Source organism: Echiichthys vipera, assembly GCF_963691815.1.
Source record: "Echiichthys vipera genome assembly, chromosome: 17".
In the NCBI taxonomy this organism is placed as follows: Eukaryota; Metazoa; Chordata; class Actinopteri; order Perciformes; family Trachinidae; genus Echiichthys; species Echiichthys vipera.
In genome coordinates, this window is record NC_139842.1 from 12,202,995 (window position 1) to 12,230,540 (window position 27,546).

General features: G+C 41.0%; 2 protein-coding genes across 2 annotated transcripts; both read left to right on the forward strand.

The window, feature by feature from the left end:
• Positions 1-5,429, forward strand: uqcrc2a (ubiquinol-cytochrome c reductase core protein 2a). The gene is made up of 14 exons (XM_083931506.1): positions 1-91; positions 1,388-1,489; positions 1,615-1,764; positions 1,934-1,998; positions 2,122-2,178; positions 2,281-2,405; positions 2,963-3,060; positions 3,174-3,231; positions 3,589-3,684; positions 3,859-4,058; positions 4,175-4,255; positions 4,372-4,448; positions 4,552-4,705; positions 5,128-5,429. Exons 1-14 carry the CDS (start codon positions 59-61, stop codon positions 5,209-5,211), a joined length of 1,380 nt encoding a protein of 459 aa, XP_083787632.1. The 5' UTR covers positions 1-58; the 3' UTR covers positions 5,212-5,429.
• A 1,549-nt stretch (positions 5,430-6,978) lies between these two features.
• mosmoa (modulator of smoothened a) lies at positions 6,979-26,835 on the forward strand. The gene is made up of 3 exons (XM_083930545.1): positions 6,979-7,854; positions 17,729-17,941; positions 23,539-26,835. Exons 1-3 carry the CDS (start codon positions 7,749-7,751, stop codon positions 23,721-23,723), a joined length of 504 nt encoding a protein of 167 aa, XP_083786671.1. The 5' UTR covers positions 6,979-7,748; the 3' UTR covers positions 23,724-26,835.
• Positions 26,836-27,546: the final 711 nt, after the last annotated feature.

A 27,546-nucleotide genomic window follows, 5' to 3' on the forward strand; every position in this document is an offset into this window, starting at 1 on the left:
CGTCAGCCCGCCGCCATATCTGTCTTTCTGTACCCGCTGAAGGAGAGACGCCGGTGTCATGAGGGGTATCCGGGCTTTGAACAGTCTCCCCGTGAGTCCCGTCTTTTTCTCGGTGTGGTCTGAGTCGTGTAACCGAGCGGAGGAACCGACCTCTGCTTGTTGTGGCTCTCGGTCTGCTTTAAAAGTGAAACCGTATTCAGCTACAGTTAGCCTCCTGGCTTGTTAGCTAGCTCGGTGGTTAACTTAGCTACTGCATGTTTATCTAACGTTAAGGCTTGCGTGGTTTTAGTAGCACACCCCGGATCGTTCACATGTACTCTGTGACAGGTATAGTGTGAGGTACGTGAGCTGTAAAACAGTTTGTTGGCTCGGTTAAGCTCTGCCGCTTGGTGTAGCTTATTGTGGTTCAGCTGGATGCAACCTGAAGGTCATCCCCGAACTCAATCCCAACTATTTTGTAGCGCACAACACTCCTTATTTGGTTATAGTGTAGTGACAATGTGATATCTAGATATTCTACTGATACACTGTCCCCAAGCTTTGTTTACAGGACACATGTAGCTAACGTGTGGTCTTAATGTACTAAAGTTACACGGGTCGTTTTGGGACACCCTACTCTGACGCACCTGATTACTTTATGACAGGCTGTCAGTGTCTGACATGCCAAAGATGGAAATTATCATAAACTTTATTATTCGTGTGGTGGATTAACAAAAAAAACTCCATGTTGACAAGCAAAACTATTAGACATAATCAGCTTCAGAGACTCAGAAAGTTGTTGGCTTTTCCTTTTGTATCACAAGTCATCACATGTTTTTGTTTTTTGTACTCCACTACTCAATACTCAATTATGTAAGCAAAGTTGATACATTCATTGATAATCCAGATAATAGACTAGATCACAGGCTATTGGTTGAGACCCCATGTCTACAGTTGCATCATGTGTGTGGATGTCACCAGGCTAGAAACTGATTTCTTCGTCCCCCCCTCATCTGGTGACTCTGTTGTGACCCCTTGGAGGAGGGTATGTGACATAGGCGTCTCTAAGCACTGCGTTGAGTTGAGTTGCTGTAATGAAACAATTCAAGGTCATGTCACTTTTCAGATGGTTATGACAGGGTTTTGTCTAATGTCAGCCTGCTTTTGTGAAACACTTTCACCTGAGCCTGTTAGAGAAAGCAGCATATCCTTTAACTGGACCGTAATGTTTGCACTACATAAAACTACTGCACTACTTTCATCCAGAAACCCTGTTGGGTTAAGTCAAAGACAGTGGAAGTACTCTAGCCCGTTCATGGTGCCCGTTGCCACCAAAGACGATGCTCTCGGAGGAAAAATTTGCTAAATAAGTCACTTGTCTTAAATTTGGTGTAACCGCTTCCCACAGAAACGTTGCTATGCTGCTGCCAGGAGGAGTGAAGCTCTCACTGAACCCCTCGCAGCCCGCGCACCGTCCTCGGCTGCACCTGTCCCTCCCCAAAATGTCCAGGTAGGTGCTGCTCTTGTCTACGCATGAGTAACTGTTGCAGGCTATGACTGAACTGAACATATATATTTGTTTACAGTTTGATGACAGGTTTTCAATAGCAATTTATCAATGTTTTTATGCTTCAGGTGTCCAAGCTTCCAAACGGTCTGGTGATCGCATCTTTAGAGAACAACTCCCCCATGTCCAGTGTTGGCGTGTTTGTGAAATCTGGGAGTCGCTACGAGACTATGGAAAACCAGGGCGTCTCGCATGTGCTACGACTGGCAGCAAACCTGGTAATTTGTGAATGTGTCTTCTCGTAGCTGCTTAATGTGGGGGACTCTCATTCTCCTTTCACAATAGCCTTTTTAAAGCTGTATCCCAGCCCTCAATCTGTTGTTTCTAAAATGGTATATCTCCGACATGCCGTAGGATCTTATCAAAACACATTTTGTTGTTTGGTAGACTACTAAGGGTGCATCTGCCTTCAAGATCTGTCGCAGTGTGGAAGCAGTGGGGGGCAGCCTGAGGTCAGTGCGGGTACTCTCTGCACATGCACACACTTACTGTCCCTGCATTTCCTGCTATAAATAAACACCAGTGTAACCATAGCCCACCACATTGAACCAACTGTGTTGTCTGTTTACCTGCAGTGTGACATCATCAAGAGAAAGCACCTGCTACGCCTTAGCCTGCTTGAGAGACGACCTGTAAGCCTGGCCATCATTATGTCAAGTCTGTAATGTTGTTCAAACTTTTATGTTGATGGCTTCAGTGTGTGTGTTAACATTACTGTATCTTTATGTGTGCAGAGATTCATTATTTGAGTTTTTGGTCGATGTGACCGCAGCTCAGGTCTTCCGGCCATGGGAGGTGGACGCGCTGACGTCCAGGGTGAAGATCGACAAGACTATGGCTGAGCAGTGTCCTCAAATAGGTTAGTACCAGGATCAACAACTCACTAAGGACCGCTTTTTTATTGAGGAAATTATTTCAGGTTTGTTAAGTGATTTTGATCTCTTGGGTCAAAGCAAACGTCAACATAACCAGTAGAACAGAGCTTTGACTCACGGTTGTGATTGGCGGGCCAGCAAATGGCGATCAACTTGACGGACATACTTTTTTAGTGGCCCTTGGTCATCGGGCCATTGCTTATGATGTACCCTGTATTGAATTTAAATAATTTTCTGCTTATTTCTTATTCGGCCTCTTAATTTTGGAGGAAACAAAACCGTGAGCTAGAAGCTACGAGCAGATGCATAGTGATTCTCAGTGGGATTGGCACATCAGAGGGACTCATATGATTCAACAATGATGCTTAAAGACACTGTAAAAATGTTCTTAGTAAAAAAAAAATAGTATGTTGGTTGTTCATTCATCTGTTGTTGAATGCATATGTGCCAAAATCCTTTTTTTTTTTTTTTTTTAAACTGTGACATTAATGGAAATTTAAAGATGTAATTAAGGGTGCATGCTTTTTATCTTCTCCTGCAGGTGTAATTGAGAAGTTGCATGAAGCAGCATACAAAAATGCCCTGTCCAACTCTCTGTACTGCCCTAACCACATGGTCGGTCGTATCAGCTCGACACAGGTATGGATCTTTGTTAGCAAGACGTATGAATATACCTTACATATCCTTTCATTCTTTGTTAGTTTTTACGTAGCTGTTACACACCTCTCCTCCTCCTTATCGTCCCCTTGTAGCTGCAGTCATTTGTTGAGGATAATTTCACCACTGGCAGAACGGCTCTTGTAGGACTAGGTGAGTACCTGCTAGTGCTGTCTGTTCGGACTGCGTTGTTTTGTCACAGCTGTTTTCTTTTTCATCGTGCTTTGCTTACCAAGGCTCCATTTTTACTAATGTCATAGAAGTAACATTTATGTAAATTAACTGGCCAGCAGGCCAACATTGCTGCTAATGTGGATTTTTGAACATGTCATAAGGCTGACTTTGCCTGCAAGCAAACGCAGCAAGTGTCAGCACGCCTGAATGATGACACATCACGCTCTTATGATTGTTTCTCTCTTGGAATGTGCAGTATTTTTTTAGTTCATGAAGGTGCGTTGTGTTCCACTTCAGTTGCATGTTAATATTAGTTTTTCTGACTCCTGCGTCCAGGTGTAAAGCACTCTGTCCTGAGGCAGATGGCCGAGGGGCTCATAAGTGCCCGCAGTGGAGCTGGAGCACCTGTGGCTAAGGCTGAGTACCGTGGAGGTAAAGCTCTTATTTAAAGATCCCATATTATAAAAAGTGAGATTTACATTTTTTTAAATTATAAAGCAGGTTGAGGTCAATGCTCAATACACAGAGAAGACACACACTTTGACCAATCAGAGCAGACTTCTCCTTTTTGTCCTCATGCCATTGTGCGTGTTTATGTGTGTGTAGGTGAACTGCGGGTGAGAAACAATGACGACTTAGTCCACGCCCTTATTACCAGTGAGGGAGGTGTGACAGGTAGCGCAGAGGCTAATGCCTTCACTGTGCTGCAAAGGCTCCTGGGAGCTGGGCCACATGTAAAGAGGGGCTCCAACATCACCTGCAAACTGAGCCAGGGTATTGCCAAAGCTACCACACAGCCCTTTGATGTAAGAGAAATGATTTTATTTGTCATTGCTTATTTATTGTGGGATTGTGTGTTGCATTAGTCATAAACAAAGAAAGTTTGTCTCCTAATGTCAGACGACCTCTGGCTGTCTTTCAGGCCACAGCCTTCAATGCCTCGTACTCCGACTCTGGCCTGTTTGGCGTCTATACCATTGCACAAGCTGACTCTGCAGGAGAGGTGATTGCCAAGTTCACTACTTCCAAGACTAATGAAACGGCATCTCAAAAGTTCAAAGATGCCAGACTGAACTCTTTTTTTTTTTTCTTCTTTTTTATTAACCGTCCTCTGTGTAGGTCATCAGAGCTGCTGTTGCTCAAGTGAGAGGTGTGGCTGAGGGAAATGTGTCGGAGGCTGACGTGACCAGAGCAAAGTGAGTCCAGTGATTGCCGTTGGGCATGAAGGTGGAACGCAGCTGTGTACCATATTAATTATTATGATGTTGACTCTGGTCTGTGTTTGACCTCTCTGCGTAGGCACCAGGTGAAAGCAGAATACTTGATGTCAATAGAGAGCTCTGAGGGCCTGATGGAGGAGATCGGTGCTCAGGCTCTGACCACCGCGGCGTACCAGCTCCCTGACGCAGTTCTCCAGGCTATAGATGCTGTCACCCACGAAGATGTGGTCAAGGTGAGTGTCTCTAATGTAGAGGTGGTGATACTGTATGTAAATCTTGAATCAGTTTCAAGTTTTTGTCACACCTTTACATCAGTGGTGTTTTGCAATGTATTATTTACGTGGAAGGAAGGAGGGGGTGGGAGCGTGTTTGGTCTGAAAGGCCCATCAGCTGTGTAAAAATATTGCTGAGCCGTGCGGTGCTGTGTGAGGCTTCCGTGGGCAATATAGCCGCTTCAGTTGGTTATAATCGAGCCGTATCTCTCATTATATGTATTTGTTAGTTTGTTCAAACTTTTAATCTAATGTTTTTAATAACAGTAAATAGAGTTGTGCACTGTTTGAGTTGTGATTTGCCACACAAGGAACTTACTAAGCAGTAAATTAAAAGGTTTTTTATGGAATTTATTAATAACCTTCAGCCCTTTTCTTTACAGGCTGCAGAATCATTTGTGAATGGCAAGAAGACCATGGCAGCTAGTGGACAACTGATGAATACACCTTTTGTTGATGAAGTATGAAGATAAAAGATGAGAACGGTTGATTTTAACTTTTGTCTGGGTGTCTAGGACCTCACAACCGCAGCCTCCTGCAACAATTCATTTGATGTCACCAATCATTTGTAGTCGGTCAGTAAGTGAAAGCACCAACGGAAAGCTGGAGAATCATAATGCAATTTCTCTTTTGTGTGTTTGTCAATTTAACTGTATATCTATGTAAATTAAAGACCGTAATAACCGTTGGTTGTTGCTAGAATTTGTATCTTTAAATGAACCCAGACTGATTTAAGGTTTTTAGTGCTGTCTCAGGAGTAAGAGAGTTATCAAGTGGTCAAAAAAAGCTGTTCGGGCATCAGGTATTTTTAGCACTCAGATGTTGTTCCATTCATCAACCAATAGGGGGACCTAAAACCACAAACTGCAGAGGCTGCAATGTTGCATCCTAAATTTAGGTTTAACCATTCCTGTTTTTGCTTGTGGAGATTGTGGAATAAGTATTAAGTATAATTTACTTAAATGAGAGTTGCAATGCCAGGAAAAAATGTACATAAAGAATCAAAAGTACTTAGAATACATTATATTTTATAAGAATATATATTTTTTGTATGGAAATATTAATCTGAGTGTCACTTAAGCCGTCAGATAAGTACATTTGGAGTTAAAAGTAACACATTCCCTCTGAAATAAAGCTGAGTATAACACAAGTGGAAAGTAGGCTACAAGTACATACTATTTGTAGGTACATACGTAAGTAAGGTGTACCATAAGTCTGGTCATGGTCAAATTAATGTTATGTGGCCTGAGGCAAAAACTTGCTCCCTCTTAATCAGAATTACAAAGAACTCCTGTGATGGAATAATATTACTATGTCTCAGTTAATTTTAGGGTAAAGTGAGCCCAGGATAAATATTTAAATTGCTTACCCACATTTTTTTTTTTTTTATATGCAGTCAGACAAAACAGAAAATGTGATACTGACACCAGTGATAGTTTGTGATACAAATGTATGTAAAACATGAATTGGTTATCAAAATTGGATTATGTAATTTACAGTGCATCCGGAAAGTATTCACAGCGTTTCACTTTTTCCACATTTTATTACGTTACTGCCTTATTCCAAATTGTATTAAATTAATCTCTGTCCTCAAAATTCTACACATAATGCCCCATTATGACCACGTGAAAAAAGTTTTCTTGAGAGTTTTGAAAATGTATTAAAATTAAAAAACAGAAATCAAAAACAAAGAAATCTATCTCAATCCATGGAGTAAATGCTTGGCCTATACTGACTCTGGTTTTTGCCCTTCTCCTCAAAAATCAGATTAATTTTTATAAACTGAGTACTCACTTTTTCCTATTAGCGCACTGAGGTTTACGTGACGTAGGGTTACTCTCTTCTATTGTCAGACCCTAAATTCTAAAATGTTAATTCAGACTAAATCTATTTTTTATGGGAAAGCAATACTTTCATTCTATACCCCTCAAAACGCCCCGTTGGGGTACGATTATATTTTTTCAATATAGCTTTTAATAAAGATTCTACATTTTCAACCTTTAATGATCAGTGACCCCAATTAAACAATTAAATGCCACAAACAGGGCGACTCAGGACAACATAAACCTAGTTTTCGCATAGTATCGCGAGAAAATGACCCAGAATCCCCCCCAACGTGAAGACACCGAGCTCTATGTGTGTGTTTGTGTGCGTGCGCGTGTGTACGTGTATCTGTGTGTGGGTGTTCGCCTGATGTCATTTGGCAGAAAGGGAGGCTGAGCTAACGGGTGGAAAGCATAACAATAACGTTGCCGCTTTAAACGCCTTTGTAACGTCCCTTTTAGGATTTAAATCCGCAGCGTTAAATACCCTCTACTCGCCGTGGTCAGAAGAAGGAGAAGAAGAAAAGAGGAGGAGGAGGAGGTGAAGCTAACGGACTGAAAGTACCAGATGCTATTCCAGCGAAGAAGAAGAAGAACGGACTCGAATAAGCACGAGAGTGTGATGGGTTCTCGTTGTCCTGACGACTAACGTTAGTCCTCCGCTAGGAAACACGGATACTGCAAAGTGAGGGGAACTTGCTTTTGCTTCATATCCACCTCCGTCTGTGTGACATTGTGTCTAAAATGCCGTCGAGCAGCCTTTGGGCCGCAGCTCGGCACCCCGAGCCCGAATCTGGGAAATAGCTACCGAGGCTAGCTCTCTGCTAGCCGCAGCTGTACCCGATGCTGCTGCTGCGACTGTTGCTAAACGGATCTGAGAGACAACACACGCGGTTCAGTGAGCTATTGTTTTACCTTACTGGACTACAACGGGACATTTGAGATGTGATGCTTTTTGTGCGTCGTTTTTTGTAGCTGGAGGCTCTCGCTTTGCTTTGACGCTAAAGAGCTAACGTTGCTGCAAAATGGACAGCAGAACCACAACAGCAGCAGGCTCCTGTTGAAGGGGGCGAGGTTAGACTGATAACAAGCCCACCCTGTGTGTCTCAAACACTCGGGGTCACATTTTGAGACCACCATATTTTTTCCCACGTCATTTACCCGCTTCATCAGCTGGCGATATGGATAAACTAACGATCATTTCGGGGTGCCTGTTTCTGGCAGCAGATATCTTTGCAATAGCCAGCATTGCAAATCCAGACTGGATCAACACTGGTGAATCAGCAGGTAAATCAAACGGGCCACAATTATGTTTTGTGTGATTTATTTATTTTTAGCAGGATGTCTTGCCACTTCCCCCCCACACACCGCGGGAGCATTTGCCATCAGATAATCTGAACAACAAAGATAATGCTCCATTGTGAGGAGGCTTTGATCTTTTGTCCTCCACGGCAGTGTGCTCTGTGCATATTTATAGTGCTTCTTATTGACTAAATATCAAGACCAATAATTACAATTTCATACCTGATTGATCAGCACCATGGACCTCTGCTGCTAGGGCAGCAACTGATTATTATTTCCACGACTTTTCAGTAGATGAATTGTTAGTCTCTAGACTATATAAATGTATGCAAATAGCGAACATTGCACATCTTAATTTCCTGGATTCCAAGGAGATGTCTTCATATTACTTATTTCTGATCAACAACAGTAAGACCAATTACATAACATTTGCAGTGATATATAAAAAGTAAAACAGCCCATTGTGAAGCTGGAACCAAAAAATGTTTGACTTTTTTGCTGCAAAATATTCGGTTGATTGATTTGCAGACTACATCATTGATTAATGGGGAGACAATTATCGTAAGTGGCTCTCTTAGTTAGTTTTTCTCTTAGTTAGTTTCATTTTAACTAAAAATAATTGCTGTCGTGTCCTCTTGTGACTTGACATTTGAAGTGACCTCCATATGATCAATCTAATCAGCCATTGCTTGAGGAACCAAAGCAGGTGCTCATTTGTGCCTTCCCTGCTGATTTCGGACCGAAGCACACATGCTGTTAGTCCTCTGCTTTATTTGTGTCCTGAAAACACATCGAGGCTATTGATAGACAGTTGCTCCTCTTTGTTCCCTCTGCAGGATGACAGCTTAGTAACTGAATCAGGGAGGGTCCATCATCCACCAAGACACATCTAGGCTCTATAACCTTAAAAGTAATAATAGGATGCAAATTAAATAAAGAAGCTATTCCCATCTGGAGTGTACTACAGCCAAAAAGTGGACACTAACTTCTCATTACCTGCATGTACAGAAAGTTCAACCGTTGCTTCATTTAAACTGCTGTGTTGTGGTGAGTAGGTGTTGTTATAGAGCAGGCTTCGTACAGAGACCTACAGTACTTCAACCTCACTGTCATACATCTCCATCACAATCTTCCTCACTGTCATACATCTCCATCACAATCTTTTTCTCATCATTTTGAGCATGCCATTCTGGAATATATTACAGTGAACTACTGCAGTTTAGGTATTTGATCTAGCAATTATTCTGTAACATTGGCCTAGAAAGCCAATTAGTTTGCTTGCAAATCCTCCCCTTGGGCAGCATGTTACGGTTTCTGGCCATCATGGCATCAGTAGCAAGGTAGTCCTATAACAGCCTCTTTAGATGATTTAGTTAAAGGAAAATAAATTTAACATAAGCTCATAATAAGCTGCACATACACACAACTAAATATTTAGCCTACTAGATGTTCAATAATTTATAGGTGACAACTCTTAAAATGTCAAAATATAACTGATTATTTATTTATGGGACAAGTGTGCAGCTTGTGACACATTTGTGATTAGTTTTGCATTACCACTTTTCTTAATTCTAAATATCAAGTAAATAAATTATTAACGCTATAATGTAGTTGTAAGCAGATATAAATGTTTATGAATATTTGCCGAAAGCTGTAAGTTCTTCTGTGGGCACCTAAAAGTGGAGGCTGGGGATGCAATGACTGTGAAATTCTTGGCAGACACCAATGTTTAAAATAAGAATTTGACCAAAAGCTGATACCTATTATTTGGTTATTTATCCCCCCTTTTGTGACAGGGAAACAAAGAAATATTCATTATAAAAAATAACAGTTACAAAGTCATCATCCTTTCATCACAATATCTTTGAATGAGCAAATTCAATCATACAAATATATGAAACAACCTTTAACAAATCCTTCTAAATAAAAAATGACTGCTTACAACTTGCAAAAGCCCTTTTAGCTGCTATACAGCTAACATTACCATATCTTTGACAATACGTTTTCAGTAGACAGACTCTTTTCCCTGTTCATGTACTGTATACATATACCTCTATACATATTGTGCGGTCAAATACATTTTTGAATTACTTATATACTTAATACTTGAAATATTCACTTACCAACACAGTTAGTGTGTGTCTTGTCCACACAGGTAGGCAAAACAAACTTGTTAGTACAGCCTGTCTATTTTTGGCCTGTTTTATCTTGACTTTTAGGATAGTCTAGGCATATTTAAATAAATTTCGACTTTGGGGCTCTGTTTTACACTTTTGTTTGGTTCTTAGGCCTCAGTAGAGGTGACATTCTGTTAAACTGGATTCAACCTCATGAGAGCCACATTTCTTGCAGTGTTTGATCAAGTTATTTCAGAGTTAAACTATGTGTTTGTCTACTCAATTCCACAGATAAGTGTATTTTTTGAAGTAAGAGCCCCTGGTGACTCTCCACTTTGTGTTCAACAGCTGACCTCTGGTTCCAAACTCTGTCTTGTCAGAGGGGCTCAGTGCTTGATAAGATGGCCTTGTAGTACCATAGGGCGCACTCACACTAGGCCCAGATGATCCGTGCCGTGCTTTAGGGTGATCACCCCCCACCCTCCCTCTTCCCCTGCGGCCCAGGCCCGCTTGTACGCACATTGCTTGAAATTATCTGGGCCTCAGCTCGACTGCTTCTTGATTATACGTCATCACACCTCAGAGACTGAGTTTTGTCAGACTGTTTTTGAACATTTTATCTGACCAAATCTGCAGTAAACACTCCACCTCTGCATTAGACCACCGCAAAAATGTTCTACGGCATCTTTTTAAATATCCGGCGCGGGGAATAGTTGTATATAAATAGACATCAGGACCGCCGTCAATGCTCCGTACACGTGTGCACGCTCGTGCCTGTACATGTGCATCCGTGCTTTACAAAAGTCCACTTCTCTCAACCAGGCTGTGGCTGGCAAGCGTGCCGTGCCCAGGCACGGAACACTTTTACTCACTGTTCAAACAAACTAGACTTTAGCCGTAAAGTGTGCTTGGGCACGGTACGAATGGACAGTGTGAGTGCGCCCTAAGTATGTTGTCTTTGTTCCCAAAGCATGGAGCAACAGACACGTTCTTCTGGGTAGCTGGCATTAATAAAAGCGGACTTTGATGATCAGTGAGTATCATTTGCCTCCTGTTTTGGTCAGTTGATTTGGTCAAATATTTTTTGTTAAGTCATTAAGAATTATTAAACAAATGGTGAGATTTGTGCATGGAAATAAACTTATAAGTCTAGATTTGACACACACCAAAAGCCTGGTAGATACTGCATATATGAGGAAGGAGAAGTAGCACTTCTGTAACTCAACACAAAAGACACTGTCCTCACTTCAGTGCGATATCCTCAGGCTATAACAGCTGAAGTTGATTTCCTGTGCTGAGTTTCAAGACAAAGCCATTGTTGCTGTAGTGTCAAGCCCCTTTCACACATGGACTACAACTTTGAACTTATCTAGATGTTAGCTGGAGGATCTGTATGTGAGAACTCAAATGCCCGAATGCAGTTGGCCATTAAAAAGACTTCACCCTGCCAGCTCCTTTGTACAAAGTTTGTGCAATGTCCAATTGAGCCCATATGTGACGAGAGCAGGTTATTGAACGCAGAATTCACAGCGGGCAAGTGGGCGCGTTTATGTTGATTCTATCATGCAGCTCACATGAAACAAGGAGAATACAAACATCAGAGGGTAAACAAGAACGGTTATTTGGATGGAAATAAATTAGATTTTATTGATCCCAATGCCGGTATCGACTCTGCTTCTTAGTCCAATTCTTAATCTATTCCCTTATTGGTTCCTGATCAAGTCTGTACAGAAAAAAGACCTTCAAAGGTTTTCAGCATCAACGTATAATGCTTTGTACATAATTAGTTTTCATTCATAGTAAAAAAAATAATAATAATCAAGAATCTTCTGTACCCAAGATGTAGGTTTCCTAGAAAGTCTCAAACCTTGAAGGTGACCATTTCACCAAATCTCTTTTTTGACACCATTGTTTTGCCTCTACTTCTTTACTGTTGTGCAGGTAAAGTAAAAACCTGTATTGTTGAAAAGAGAACATCTTGCAGCTTATAGGAAACATGGACACAACACGTGAAAAAGACTGGCGAAACATATGTCAAAATTGCAGCAAATAATCACTTGTGCTCAGGATTTGCTGTAATAGTCTGACATCCAAAATAGAGGAAATGGGAGAATATTCAATATTGTTATTTATGTATCCCTTTTTCAAAGCACAAGGACATAGCGTCATATATGCAGAGCAACTGAAGCCAGGCCCAGAGCTGCTGAGTCAGGAGTTCAGTCCAGCAGCACCGGTTCAGAGCTGCAGATGTAAACATGACAATTTGAATTACAGGCACCAACGTAAGCCTATGTGTTGAATGTAAAGCCTTATACTCGCACACAGAAAACCGCTGCTTTGAAAAGGACAGAAAGAGCAGCTGTAACGCTCACTGCCTGCAGGTGGCCCAAGTGTTTACTTTCAATGCCTGTAGGTGGAGCCATTTCAACAGCGACCTACATATTTATTTTGCTTTCACATGGGCGCTGCGCTTTGTAGATAAGATTAGATTTATCATTAACACTTAGGTTGGAAGAATACAATACTCTTGTGTGATTGTCTACCATGTTTTGTGTGCAAGTTTTGGCCGTGCAGAGCAGTTGTGCTCCAGTGCCCCAGCAATGCAAGTGGGCGCTGTAAAAGCCTCCAGCATCAGCATCAGGAGATGCAGCTGTTGGCTGCTTTAGCTTGCCTACTTGCCGCCCACCACAGTTCAGAGGCCTGTTTGACTCATCCCTCCAGAGCTTTTAAACAGCCCCCCAGTACTCCACTAATGTCAGCGTATGACGGCGTCATCATGCTGGAGATGAGCAGACACAGACCTCATTTCCTCTCATTTGGACTGAGACATGGTGAGAACGATATTTTGATCATTGTGTGCACGATGGGGGTGTGAAAATGAGCAGGGCCCCCAAAGTGCAGAATTGGACAATTATTTTCTGTATGTGAAAGATAGAGGAACCAGAAGAGATTTGTTTGTAAAATAACGAGAATCCATTTTGGCTATTTCTGGTGTGGTCATTCTGGCTCTGACTCCCATTTACTTGCTTGCGCAAGGAGCTTGTGCAACAGATGAGTGCTTGTGTCTGTGGGCTCGTAAATCAGCGTTCACCTTTGTTTAATGTTGAGCCTGCGGATGTGCATGGTCAGCCAATAGAAACACTGATTCCCCTGTGTTTGGATAATGGTCATTATTATACAGATGTGACATTACCTTAAGAACAGTATGACTCTACCAGACTGCAAACTGCAGCATTGCTCTCACAGATTGTTTTTGATCTCTCTGCTCATTATGTATTTATTACCAACAATAGACTGAGCAGTGACCTTACCTGTATAAAGCAAGGTGCTCCCCTCACTCCCCACTCTAACCTTTCCCCCTCATCTCTGCCAGAGGGTGAAAATGAGGCATTGCTTGCTTGGTTGTACCTTTCAGTGTCTTCCCTCAGTTAAAGAAATAATACTATGTTTTGGGATATTGGCTTAGTCGCTGTCTGTTACATGAGAAGATTGATACCACTCTCATAATTGTCTGTTAATTATGACGCTACAGCTGCAGCTGGTTATCTTAGCTATAGCACAAAGACTGGAAACAGTCTGGCTCTGTCTGATACTAACAAGATCTACATATTAGCATTTCTAAAGCTTACTCGTTAGCAGGTATCTTGTTTGTTTAATCCTTACAAAAAAGACCTTTATGCCTTTTGAACAGGTGTATTGATACAGTATTGGCTTTTTACCCACAAAGGCTTTAGTGCACTGACAACAACGAGTGTAGTTGGAACAGCTCAGTCCCAACAGAGACAGAGGAGATGCTACAGCGTGATGATTAATTACACCAAAGCAATAAAAAGTACAGTTAAAAGAAGACTATAGCGCCTTGGCTTATCAATTCTACAGTGTTATGTAGTGCAACTTCACCCCCAGGTCTGAGCCTAACCCCATTGCATCATTTTGAAAAATTCAACAAAGTGCAAGTGGCTCAGAGTGGGCCATGGGTGGGGTGTATCTACCTACCTCAGATTAGAGGGTGTTAACCGTTTTTGATTTGATGACATAGAGAAGTCCCAGCTGATCCACCACCACATTGGACTTGCAAGGTTAGGGCTGATTTAAAACAGTAGGTTGTGTGCTTTGGTTGTGCGTGGAGACATTTTCAACCCATGAAATGCAGGTTTTTAATAAATTTAGTGATTAATGTCAATGTCAACTTTTCTTTTAATGTAAACTTATGCTTATTCTTGCATTGCAAAGCCAAGTTTGTAGGGTTGTGGGTTTGAAAATTAAGACAGTTGAAGTGGAGTTTCCCATGTTAGAATGAAAAATCTGCATCATGAGCACACAGTTACTGTACAGACGAACTTTAATGAGAACTGTTTGTGTGCAGGCCTGCTTGTTGAGTTGTTTACCTGTATCCGTGTACCATAGCGTGCCTGCCTGTTGTAAGGAAGGAATTCCAATGAAACAGCAGGAGGCCAGAGGATCCAGGGGAAATGGTCATAAACCAATGCCATTTACTGCAGCTTTCAAACTGTTGCTTTATATTCTCCTGTTCCCAGCACCAGTCCTTTGTTTCTTTACCTTGCTCACCTCCTTTACTTTAATTTGTTCAAGGTTACTCGGCACCCGACTTCGAGTAAGCCTGTGAGCTATTCAGGTGCCACTCTTGTCGTGATCCATGGCTTCCTTTTCTGTTTTTTACTTTTACTGTTATTGCATAAGTGTTCTGCACCACAAGAATTGAATTGCTAAAGCAATAATGCAAATGATCAGGTCAAAAAAACGAAGACAGAGAACCTTGTTTTTATTTTTTTTTAAAGGTAGGGGTTTTGCCTGTATCAGTAGATGTAAAGTCCTTGCTTCTGCAGCTCCGTATATAGCTTACTTTAACATCTACAGACCTTTTGAACCACTTGAATTATTTGTGTGGGCTGTTACTGAAAAAGCAGTGCATTCTCTGGGTGTTATAAAGGGGACAGGATTTCCTCTGGACTGCCTGCAGCACCCACCACACCCCTGGGGCAACAAGAATATTTTTCTCGCACAGGCCTTATGTATCGGTTTGTATTTAAGGGCATTGGCTCAACAGTGTTATTAGCAACATCATATATTAAATGTGTAAATATAAAAAGGGTTATAGCAGACAGGTTATAAAATGTCTGGATTTGATGACAGACAGCGGAAGTAACACTTGACCTTCAGCCCACATATTATTTATGCACACGTACACCCACCTGCTGAGCCAGTATTGAACCTTTTATGATGTCGCCCACACAGGCTTGCCTTTTTAATGTATTAGTTATTTTGTGGTCAGTAGAGTTACCACTCATTAGGTTTTCTTTTAGAGTTTTCTTTTTTGCCTCAAATGTAGTGGAATTTATGACCTTATATTACTCTGACATGACACTGTGCCATACTGCTGTATATGCTCAGAACTTTTACATAGATGGACAATTTTATTCAAAGGTTCCCTTTGGCGTTTTGACCTCTAGTAGTGTTATGTAGTTGTTCTATCCATGTTTGGGTTCCTCTTTTGTTCATCTCGTGCATGCACACAAGGCCTGATCAACAGGTGGTTATAATGAGCCATGATATATAGCCCAAGCAGGGAAGGAGAAGACTGCTTGCAAGTTAACAGCAAGGATTCAAAATACTTAAAATATTGGCTATGCAAATGTTTTATGAGGAAGGAAATGCACTTAACATATTTATTAGAGATCAAGGATATGCACAAAAGGTATAGATGAATAAGACTGAATGTACACATAACTTTTGTTTGTTTAAAAAAAACTACCCCCATCAATATCCAATCCAATAATTGTGGCCAGTATCAGACTGATACTGAGTATGGGATTGGCACATACCTAATCTAGGAAGGTCAGTTTGGCTTATCAAACACTAGAACACTATACAACAGTTTGTGTCATTAGCGGTTAACTTGCATTTGAGACAAACCGGACTTTGTACAACTCCTGGAGACATAGCACAGTAGCAATGTTCTCAACCTCTGAGGCAATTGACCAGGTAAACTGCAGAATGACCTTCCCTGTCGATGCCTTGTGTGCCAGCCTAGTGGCCTCATTGAAATGAAGGAGAGTACTGCATTTTTCATACATTACTGTTGTCTCTCTGAACACAGTGTAACAGCATCCTTTCATCTGTCTACATATGCAAAGTGTCAAAGGATGCGGCGTAGGACTGCTCATCCACCATTCTAAAAGAACACTATACATCATCCCAGGGTACTAAAACTTCAATTTTTCAAAAAACCATCCCACATCCCCCGCAGCCTATCACTTATAGTCCACCGTTCTTTGCCAGAGACCTGTGATCAGCAGAGTCCTGAGTGATGCAACGCTGTTCTGCTTACTCAGGTAGAAATTCCCCTTGAGGACGTGCTCTAATTGAATGGCGTCTCTCTGAGTGGCTGCACCACTGGAGCATGTTTCTGCTCAGGGTACTGGCAATCACACTCAAGCTTTTGTAGAGCTCTGTTCATGACTCAGAGTGAGTCCGTTTCACTCCCTGTCTGATCAGTGATGGATGGGTGCAGTGGAATGTCAATATGCATACTCAGACATTCGAAGATTTTAACCATACAGTAGAGACTGAGGAAGGAGATGGTTATAGCTGAGTATGGAAGGCTTGGGCATATATTTACAGAGATACTAGGTCTCAGTGTCCTTAACACTTGCATACCTGTGTAGGATAGATTCGGTTTTTAGCAGGATAGATTTAATCCTCACTTTCTCTTCTTGAGTGTGAAGGCGTTAGAAAAAATATTGGCGGGCATAATTGGGCCCACCAGTGTGAAGAAAGCAGCCCTCCAGCTTCTTGCCAGCACTGAATTGGTGACAAATTAAAAGAGCTTCTCTCTCGTTTCTCCTCCTTTACCCTTTTCTCTTTCACTTTGACATCAGCTGAGCTGCTACACTTTGGTCTCCCCTCCCCGGACCTTGTCGTTGATCAAGGCTCCAATTTGTCACCGCTTTCCTGTTGAGCAAGAAACAATTATTGTTTTTAGCTCTTGTAGTTTTTTCCAGTTGCAGTTTTTCTCATTTTTTATTCAGGCCTCAAAAGATCTAGTCTATGAAATTGGGACCACATTCACAGATGTTGACCTTTTTTATCTAGGAAGTGTGTGTGCAGTAGGTCAGTTTGACTGTCTTTCCATACTTTGATGTTTGCCCTATGGAGCATGGATAACGGTATATAGTGTAGACAGGGCTGCTTCTCTTGTGTTTCAGGGGCCAAAAAAAAGATGAATTGGGAGTTCACTTTCTGCTGCTAATGCACCATATTACCAGTAATATTGGGACATTTTAGAATTACGTTCTGAGCATGTGTTTATGATGTTTTGTTTGTCTGCTTTTTGTTGTTGTTGTTGTTGCATTACATTATTATAGATGATAGATATAGACTTATAGATGATTCCCAACCTGTGTGACAGACCAGTGATACCAGATTGTGAGGAATCAAATGATATTTTAGCAGCGATCACCTTGAAAGTCTGACCTCTGCTCAGTCACTCGATCTTGATCTATTACAGCTAATATGTAACATTTAGTATTAACGAGAGATCAACAGTTTCTTCAGAGGAGGTGGAAGAGATAAAAGACCCAATATATGTTAAACTATCCAAACAGCAAGAACAGGTTGGGATCCTGTCATAGATCAGCTGATAACCCCAATAGTCAGTGTTTTTGTTTTGGTGACTGAAAAATGAAAATGAACACTTCAACTTCCTCAACCTCTTTCTGCAGGTGCACTCACAGTCGGTTTAGTCCGGCAATGTCAGACCATCCATGGACGGGACCGGACCTGTATTCCGCCTCGGCTGCCCCCAGAGTGGGTCACCACACTTTTCTTCATCATCATGGGCATCATCTCCCTCACAGTCACCTGTGGACTGCTCGTGGCATCACATTGGCGTAGAGAAGCCACCAAATACGCCCGCTGGATCGCCTTTACCGGCAGTAAGTGAATGACAAAGCTGAATGAAATGGTTTTGCTTTTAATAGACTTGCTTACCACATCTTCCCCTGGAGCTCTCCCACCTTCTTCTCTGTCTCAATGCTCTCCGTCTATTAACCTTTTAGAAAGTCCCATTTGCAACATTAGTGTTTTTATGAACAGTTCCTTTAGGGCAGGAAAATAATAAAAGGAGAAGTGATGAGGTTGAATCAATGTGAAATATTGGCCCAGTTAGATACTGATAAGATAGAGTGCAACATGTTTAGTTTTGTGTGTTTGTGTTTCTCAGTGTGACATGAAAACCTGTGCGTAGGTGCATCAGTGTGCTTGGTTGCGTTTGCACATTCATGAGTGTTTTTTCCTGCATGCGCAACGACTCCTCTGCTCCCTGAAGCTGATTTATTGAGTAATGCAGCTCCTCTGATATCCCGAGTGGGTGGCTTATGTGCCACAGCATTTCCCTAGTGTTTTCTCTTATTCTTTGCCTTGAACATCGCCACTCTTTTTTTTTTTCTGTGTATATGCACTCGATAATAACCCAGCATCCCTCTCGTGCACCACGGCTCAGTTTCCTTCGTAAGGCTGCGTGGGAGGACGGCGTTTGATTGACCAGTTAGTTAAGAGAAGCGACGCCCTCAAGCACACTCGTACAGATGGAGCAGTGGCCTGTGAAGCCACAATGCTCTGTATTATTGTTTGAAAGCTGGGTGCATTTTTCAGGACACTGGCTTTTCTGTTCTGCAGACTTGAACAAAGACCCAGTGCTCTCTTCTTTCTTCTTTTTTGTTTTTGCCTGCCAGGCCCAATGCAGATTCATAATCTGGTTTTGTAACGCTTCCTGATCACTTTCAAATTCCAGATGAATCACCACTTTCTCCACAAACTTGTCTGTCTGGTAAGCACAAATCTGTGTCGCAAGCCAAATTGGATGGTGTTGTAGAGTCATTGTTTAACCATCACACTTGAAGGAAAGTAAGGCGGTTGCCTTGGAAACAGTGAGCAATTGTCACCCCTTGTCCCCTTGTTATGCTTCTGTTGGCCATATTAGAGGTACATTGTTGTTATTCTTTTTAACAGGTTTGAAGCTGATGATGATTATCACTTTAAGTCAGGAAATGAGTCTGAGGGGTGGGGGGGCTCTTGTGATGTATTTTAGGTACAAGAGGTTGTTGTAAGAGAGAAAATATTGTAAATCATGACTTTCTATTTTAGGACCTCCATTAGCTGACCCTTTAGCGACTGATGTCTTCCTACAATCCTCTTCTATCTCAAGAGCTGGTTTTGAAGTGTAGGAGAGGGACGAAAAAGCAAGATTTGAAATTGAAATTAGCTTTTCCCCCCTTTGATGTTGCTGAACTTGCACTAACTCTGCTGTCCGCCGAGCGGGGGAGAGGTTAAGTAAGGAAATGGGTGGGGTCTTAGGAAACTGAAAAATCATGTTTGCACAGGTCAAGAGCCAATGTAAAGACACAAATGGACACGGAGAGACGAAAAATAAAATGAAGTTGGTTGTAAAGAGACGGGGGAGGTGCATTCAGGGCAACCAGGTGATGAAGGTTCAGAGAGGGTGGGCAGTCTGAAGTGTAACTGGCTCCAGGCCTCTGGCACCTGAATGGACAGCTTTGTATGACCAGCACAGACCCACCTCTGTGTCGCTATACACACACCAGCAGTGTTTCCCCAAGGTGTGGAGGTGGGGTATAGAAATAATAAATATAATCCCTACAATACATTACCGGGCAACTAGAAAACATGGTAATTAATAATAAAATTACAAAATAAAAATAATTCATAATTTCATTGATTAAATACCTGTATGGCTGGTTCACCAATAACAGAGAACATAGCTACAATATAATTGTGGCTTCCATAAGCATAAACATGCAACAATATGTAGTTCACTATCATGTAGCTGGAAATCCTAATTTTTCACACACACACACACACACACACACACACACACACACACACACACACACACACACACACACACACACACACACACACACACACACACACACACACACACACACACACACACACACACAGAGACTCACAAGGTGAAAACACTACCTGTTGTGGCTGGTAATCAATTATCAAAATAGTTGGAGGTTAATTTCCTGTCGTTTTACTAATTGGTTAATAGTCTCATTGCTTTAGGTCTATTATTCAAGTGCAAAGGTAACTTCTATACTATACATAACTAACTATGAGTCATTAAATTATCAGCTTAGACGCTGTAGTTTCACCAGCAGCAGGTGGGCAAGTCTCTGTGTGTCGTCAGTTCAGGCCCTTAAGAGAAGCAGTGGACTGCAAAGTGTACTTTAATTAACTCACCGGTGAAGTTTTGAGGAATAATGCTGAGCCACGTATTTCTGGCTCCACTTTCCCCATTATCCTTTTACAATCATAGATAAACACATGGCCGGAGCAATGAGCCGGGAAAATGACATAATATTAGCTTTTGTGTGCTTTGTGATGCAGGAAAGATGGCGCTGCGTGAGTGGCAGCCTGTTACAGCAGCTCTCGCTCACTTTTGAGCTTTTTCCTCTTTTTATATTTCTTTTGCACTTTTTTATTTATACACTATTCTTTCTGCCTGTACTATGGGCACTTCTGTTTTTTGCACTATTTTGTCATATTTGATCATATTTATTCACTCCATATTACATTATTACAAACAAACAAAACAAGAACAACTGCACTATATCATGTGAATATGTATATATGTCTGTTTCCATTTCTTCCTTTTTTAAATTTAACTTTATTGCTTATATTTGCTATTTTTTATCTTTTTTTGTCATATTCTGTTGCTGCTGTGACAAAAGAATTTCCCCGTCTGCGGGACATTCAAGGTTTTCTGATTCTGATTCATTGCTCATTTATGCTCACTAGCAGACAGGAGACGTTTGACCTTTTATGCATCTGATTGGCTGTATTATTTTAAACATATCGCCAACTCCTAATTAGATATTTTAATCTCTGGGGTGAATTGTAGATATTGATTGCCAAATTGACATCCCCAAAATGTCTTTTAATCACAATACCCAGGTATCTGTACTAACTTCAGACTCTCTAGCTGCATAAAATGACAAAACTATTAAAGCCCTCATGTACTGAACAGTTCTGTTAATTGGAAAGAGAGTGAAAAGGTGAAAGCTAAAATGGTTTAATGTGCTGTCACCTTATGGGTCACAAGTTGTTGAGCTGCTCAGAATAATTCAACACAACTTCAGGTAGAGCTGTCATACCTTGTGATGTGGTACTTGTAATTCTGCTTCAAAAATAGTTGAAAGTTTTTGAAGCACACACAAATATTGCCTTTCCCCACCCCCTCCATGCTACCACGGACAATCTGTTAAGGGAGAAATTCTAGTCGAAAACATCCCACTGTACTCTTTGAATGCAACAGTAAAGAGTTATTTTTAAATACATGAAGCTATTTCACAAATTCTGCACAGCCATTGATCTGTGTATCACAAATGTCACACAGTTTGCTTTGTTCTCTAACATCACTGGATGTTATTTAAGCAGACCCAAAACTTCAACAACAAAAAATCTGCAATGTAAACAAAAGAATAAGGGAGATATTCCAGTTAGTAACAACTTTGTTATCCAATCGCAGACACCTACTTCCTGGACTTTGCGATAAGACTTGGTAATGACTGAACTCCTGACCTCTGCTTTGCTCTGCAGCTGTGAACATGCTGTGCAGAACATCAAACATGCTTACAGTTAGAGTTAAATTCCTCTGTGAAGTTTTTATCATGCACATGCATACTTGTAAAAAGCCAATTTAAAAATCTGGTCACATTAAACTCTGTTTTCAGGTCCTGGGGAGTCCTGGGGAGCACTGCTTCATACGTAAAACAAAAACTGTTAAATTGCCTCAAGTGATGTCACTTGACTCAGCGTGTCACTAAGGGCTAAAGATTACAATTTAAAAAATGAAAAAAGCCTTAATTTTCATCTCTATTATACACCTGTAAAGTTTTGTGACAATCTTTCACGGTTACGACGCTATTGCAACAACAAAATCTGTCAGACAGACATATAAACTGATTTGCATCATGATTAAGCATTAAGAGAAATGATAAAAACCATGTTAATCCGCCCAAGGTTGTTATAAAGAGCTTATTCATGGTCAGAAATGCTGCCGTCAGGTACTATCAGTCTGCGATGACGGAGAAACAACAGAAATGTTACATGTCCTGAAGTCACCGGTGTAACAACATTTAGGGTTATTTTCTATAGAGAGCTTAAGTCATGTGGTCCCTTCCTGTCTCGCCTCGGCTCCCCTTTCTTCTGTTACTCAGTGTTTTCTGTAAAGTTAAATGTGATGTTGCTCAGTTTTACTTTCCATACAAATTGACAAGCATGTACATTTTTTTCTCCGTAACCATAAAGTTACATATCAGAAGCTCTCGACTAAAATAATTTTTGATTGTTTTTGCTTCTCTTCGTCCTGCTGTTATTTTAAATGTGTCTGGGTCAACTGCAGGCCCTCAGGCTCGGCCACAGACTTGAGACAATGAGCCCCTTTAGTGCTTATGGGAAATTGTGTTTGTTAAAGGCGGCTAAAATCAGAAACTAAACAATGGTATACCGTCCTTTCCTCGACATATCAAGCAAGCCAGATGACGTACTGTAGCTTGTATATTCTGTTCCAAGGCTGTTATTTCAGTTCTTAAAGTAATTACAAATGTCAATTGAATTTTGAATGAGGTTTTATTACCTCTGAAACAGTCTCTATGGGGTAATTACACCTGCCAGTGCTGGTAGAAAGCACATCTCAGCTAAAGCACTGATTTAAATGATCTTGGTGTAAAACATTTTAATTTTGAGTTTCCCCAAATGCTAGCATGGTGATTAAAGTGTTCATTTACGCAACTGCTCTTTTTGTCCCCACCTCTAATGAAGACTCGGAGAGAGTGAGTGAGAGAGAGAGAGAGAGAGAGAGAGAGAGAGTGAGTGAGATGAGCAACGAGTCTGTCATTTCAGGCCGAAAAAACAATGTACTGCCAGAATTTGGTTTGGCTGAGCAACTTGGATTTGTTGTGTGACATTCTGTTACTGTACATTTATCTATGATCGGTAACAAATAAATGCTGAAACATTAAAGTTACATAAATGCCATTTAACAGAAACAGTTTGTGTCAGAGAGGACTGAGTCTCCCTCATCTTTGATAATCACGAGACAGTGTCACGCTGATCCCGGTGTATACTGTGAGTCTGCCCTGTGTAATTGCTCCTTCAAAGCCATTTGAAAGTCACTATTGCATGTCCCTAATGAACTTGAATGAATTCAAGTTGAGCAGCCTGTGCTTCCTGCTCAAGTTGAGTGAGTTCATGCTTAATCTTTTGCATCTTGTGTGGAGAACGAAGGCCAAAACAATGACTTTATGTTCCAACTTTTATTTTATTTTTTTATGTCCCATAAGTATATATTTAGTAATGAGTCTGCCCCTGAAATACTAATTAATTTAACATGTAAGAGAAATTAGTGAGTAAAAGTGGGTACAGATTGGTACAGATATTATATATTATATATTTTAGTGTACACTAAACTAACATTTTCTATCTTGTTCCTTCCTTCCAGTGATCCTGTTCTGCATGGCGGCGCTCATCTTCCCCATAGGCTTCTATATTAACGAGGTGGGAGGCCAGCCGTACAAGCTGCCCAACAACACAGTGGTCGGCTCCTCGTACGTACTGTTTGTACTCTCCATCTTCTTCACCATAGTGGGACTTCTGTTTGCAGGCAAAGTTTGCCTCCCAGGCTGAGGGCTTGACCGCGCCCGCCTCTGGACTGACACAAGAGGCTCTGAAAATGTTATGGGATTTACAAAAACACACTATGACTGAAAATCAAAAAAAACTCTGGACAGAAGCCTGAAACAGGGAAGTCTTTGATCATGTGTCAAGGGACCCCAGCACCACGGAGTACCCAACGACTAAAAAATGAAAACGAACAAAACACTAAAAGAGGGGACATGGGCACAAAGGAGTGAGAGAGAGTGCAGGCGAGGCTGTTGCGGCACCCTGCCACTGTTGATTTAAAATATGGCCGTCTCTGTTAGGTTGGAAAAGGGTGCTTAATGTGCTGCTGTCATGGCAACTGCGGCCACAATGCTGGCGCACATTTCTTGAGGACCACTGCGGCCACTCCTCCACTTGTCCCCCGGCCGCCCGCTGCACCACCCTCAGCACACATCTGCGCTGTCACGACTGCTCCTGTTGCTATTTTTGGCTTCTCCTAGCTATTTCAGTTGTGTGTTTTTCAGTTGTTGTACATTTAGTTTTTTCTCCTACCCCTCGCCGCCTTTTCACTGAAGTAGCTTGAGTGTAATTGAGATTCACTGAACTGAATCTTGAGGGGAACTGTTTTTTTTTTCCTGACAACCTGGCTTTAGAATACAGTTTATTCTCGCCTGTCACTTCACGAAGCCCCAGGTGTGTGGCTCTGTTGAGCAGCTGTGAGCACAGCTGTCTGGGCCGGCTCACAGGCTGCTGTGGGCGAGAGGAAGGTGCAGGTGTGCCGTCTCTCAGTCTCCAACCAGCTGCAACTCAGGAACAGGTAGCAACGAGGGGTGACCTCCCTGGGCAGCTGAACTGGAGGTCAAGTACCATAAAGGAGAATGCCACTCAATGTAAGACCTAGCATTATGTTATTTATAGACAGCAACAGAGTATTAGTGAGCTTCTGCTAAGCTAAACCCATAACAAAGATAACACATGTTTTGCCAATAGCTAAAAGACTGTGAATTTAGAGAATAATAATCACTTTGTATTTGTAGGAATAATTCAGTTGAGTACAGCCACAAGCACAGTGGACTTTTCAAGGTATTTTTCAAAGGTGTTACTTCACTGTGGTGTTACATTATCGAGAAGTTAAGATGAACTCATACATCTCTAATTATAGCAGACAGTATTGACTTTTTATAAATAGTTGCTGAAGTTACATTACGGGGTGAAAATAACGAGTGAATGCTAAAAATTGGTGGTGTTCTCCTTTAATGTTGACAGGAAAGAAAGCAGCCAGGATTCTTTTCTTTGTCTTTTTTTGTACAACAGTAGAGGCACAAGGACTGCAGGTCAGGTCCATGCATGGGGCTGTGCCTCAGTGTGCTGCTCTTGAGGCCCGTGAATGTAAAACACACACACACACACACACACATACACATAAAGCCACCACACCGTCCGTATTGGTGTTAATCCACGTTTTAGGGCTGCACCCAACCATTATTTTTATTTATATTGCATATTTTGTCACAAGCTTTTAACTTGGAGAACACACAGCCTGATTAAAACACGTCACATAAGTCTTCCCTTGTACACCATTCAACGCACCAAACGTTTTCAGCTACCTTGCCTCATTCAGGTGGTGTCTATTTCTGGTTTGGCGTTTGTACGATCAGTTTTGGAGGACATGTTCCACATATGGGCAGTTGCCCGTTCGCTTTTTTGGGCTGTTATAATTTCGTTTGAATCATTCTCCTCTTTTGAACTACAAATCCCATAATTCTGTGGCGTTTCTCAGGGGGTGCTGCAGAGGGTATGTGAGAAACTGAAAAAAATATCAGTCATTCATAACTCAAGTAATTATACTATAATAAGTTAGGTAAAATATAAATGTTATCTCGATAAACCATATTTTAGTTTCAATATTCGCTAACACTTTATAATACAGCCTGTGACTAATGGTGTAATTACCCAACACTACACAGTGTAATATTGTGGTATGAATCAGTTAATATAAATACTTACTGGGGAGTAACAATTGTGACTTTTAGCGGAAATGAAAAATGACTTATACTGTAAATATCATAGTATTTACAAGCTATCTAGAGGGTATTTTAGAGGAAATAAGAAATAACTTACACTGTAAGTATTGTAAGTACTGAGTACTTAGAGATATTTTAGAGGAAAGAAATTACTTATTTCACAGTTGTGTGATGGCCTAACGGTAATATACTAGATGATACAATAAAAACATGTTTTTTGTCCTTTGCTCATGGAAGTTATGACAGTTTCTTACAGAGATTTATGTCGTCAATGAAGTCTGAATCTCTACTGTCAGTACAGAGTACCAACAGGGGACGAGCTGGATTATGAAGTTTACACAGTTCTCCTGTTTGTACTCTGTAATTACAGAGCACTTACTCTATAAATACAGCCGAAGACACACCTGCAAGAAATTGTCACAACTGCCATGAGCAAAGAACAAAAAACATGTTTTTATCGTACTTCATTACCATTTTAGCAGCAGATCATACAACTGACAGAAGTCATTTCTTCTTTCTTCTAAAAAACGCTGTAGGTATAAATATTCACAGTACAAGTCAAACTAATTCAAAATACGGTATATTCAAATCTCTTCAATCTCTAAAAATTACTTTCACTAAATGAATAGGTGTTTACAAACTATAAGTACGTATGTTTACACTTTGAGGAGCATACAGCCTACACTCAGATTTCTCCTGAAATGTGTGTGTGTTTGTGTGTGTGCTTGTGTGTGTGTGTGTGTGTGTGTGTTGAATCAATCACGGAGCTCAGTCGCTATAAGTCTTAGAGTTGTGTTTTGTATTTCTTTCCTGCTCAGCTTTTCTTCCCCTCCGTCCAACGATGTATACTGCTAACTCTACACTCTGCAGTGCCCTCCCTGTTTTGGTTGGTTCAGTATTGTGCCATGACCTGTTTTTGTTTAATAATGTACAGACTCACAAAAGGCAGGATCTCTGTATTAGAAAGCACTGTGCATTCAACAGTATAGGTAACAGAAATAGAAGCACCATAAATGTATAAAAAAAAAAGAACTTCTTACCTCATTGTTTTTGTTTCTGCTATTATTTTCTAATGGTGGCAATGTGTGCCCTCTAATTTGTCTCTTGCCTTGATCGGATGTCTTCACATAAAGCCTATGATCATAGGAAATTATTTATCACTGAATAAAAAGAAAAGAAATGGGTGTGTGTGACTCTGACAGTCTTTTTGATTTGTTGTGTTTATTTAAGGAGATGTGAAGTATGGATCTAATCTGTACCCAAGATGATGGACAAAACAGAGCAAATAATTGAATCAGAGGAGTTCTCTGGAATCTTTAAATCTTAAAATCAATATGCTACTTCTGCAGGATGTAATCTAAATGTCCTGCTACTCCTACTTCATTAAATCAGAAAAAAACAGACTCAACCTTACTTCAAGGGCAGCCACACCGGATGCATCAGTGGAAGGGCTATCTGTGTTCCCAGAGTACATCTGTTAAATGCTGTTAAGTGGCCTTCAAATCTATTTTTAGAATATTGTCTGTGCCAGTCATTTTGAGGCTTTTCATTTGCACATTAACATTTTCCTTCAGAAAAAAACATCTTAGTTTCCACGACAACTGATAATATGCATCACCATCATACCTTTGAGCCCATTAGAGTGACTTTGAGGGCTGGAAACGTTTCCAGTAGTTGCACCCTCTATGTTGACCCTGTTAGATTACCAAAATGAAAGAATTTGTAGATGACTGAGTCTTGGTCTTGCATTGCCAGACCCTCCATATCTCCACAACGGCCTACCAGTGCTGGAGTATGGTCTGGCTACACCAGCTTATTATTCT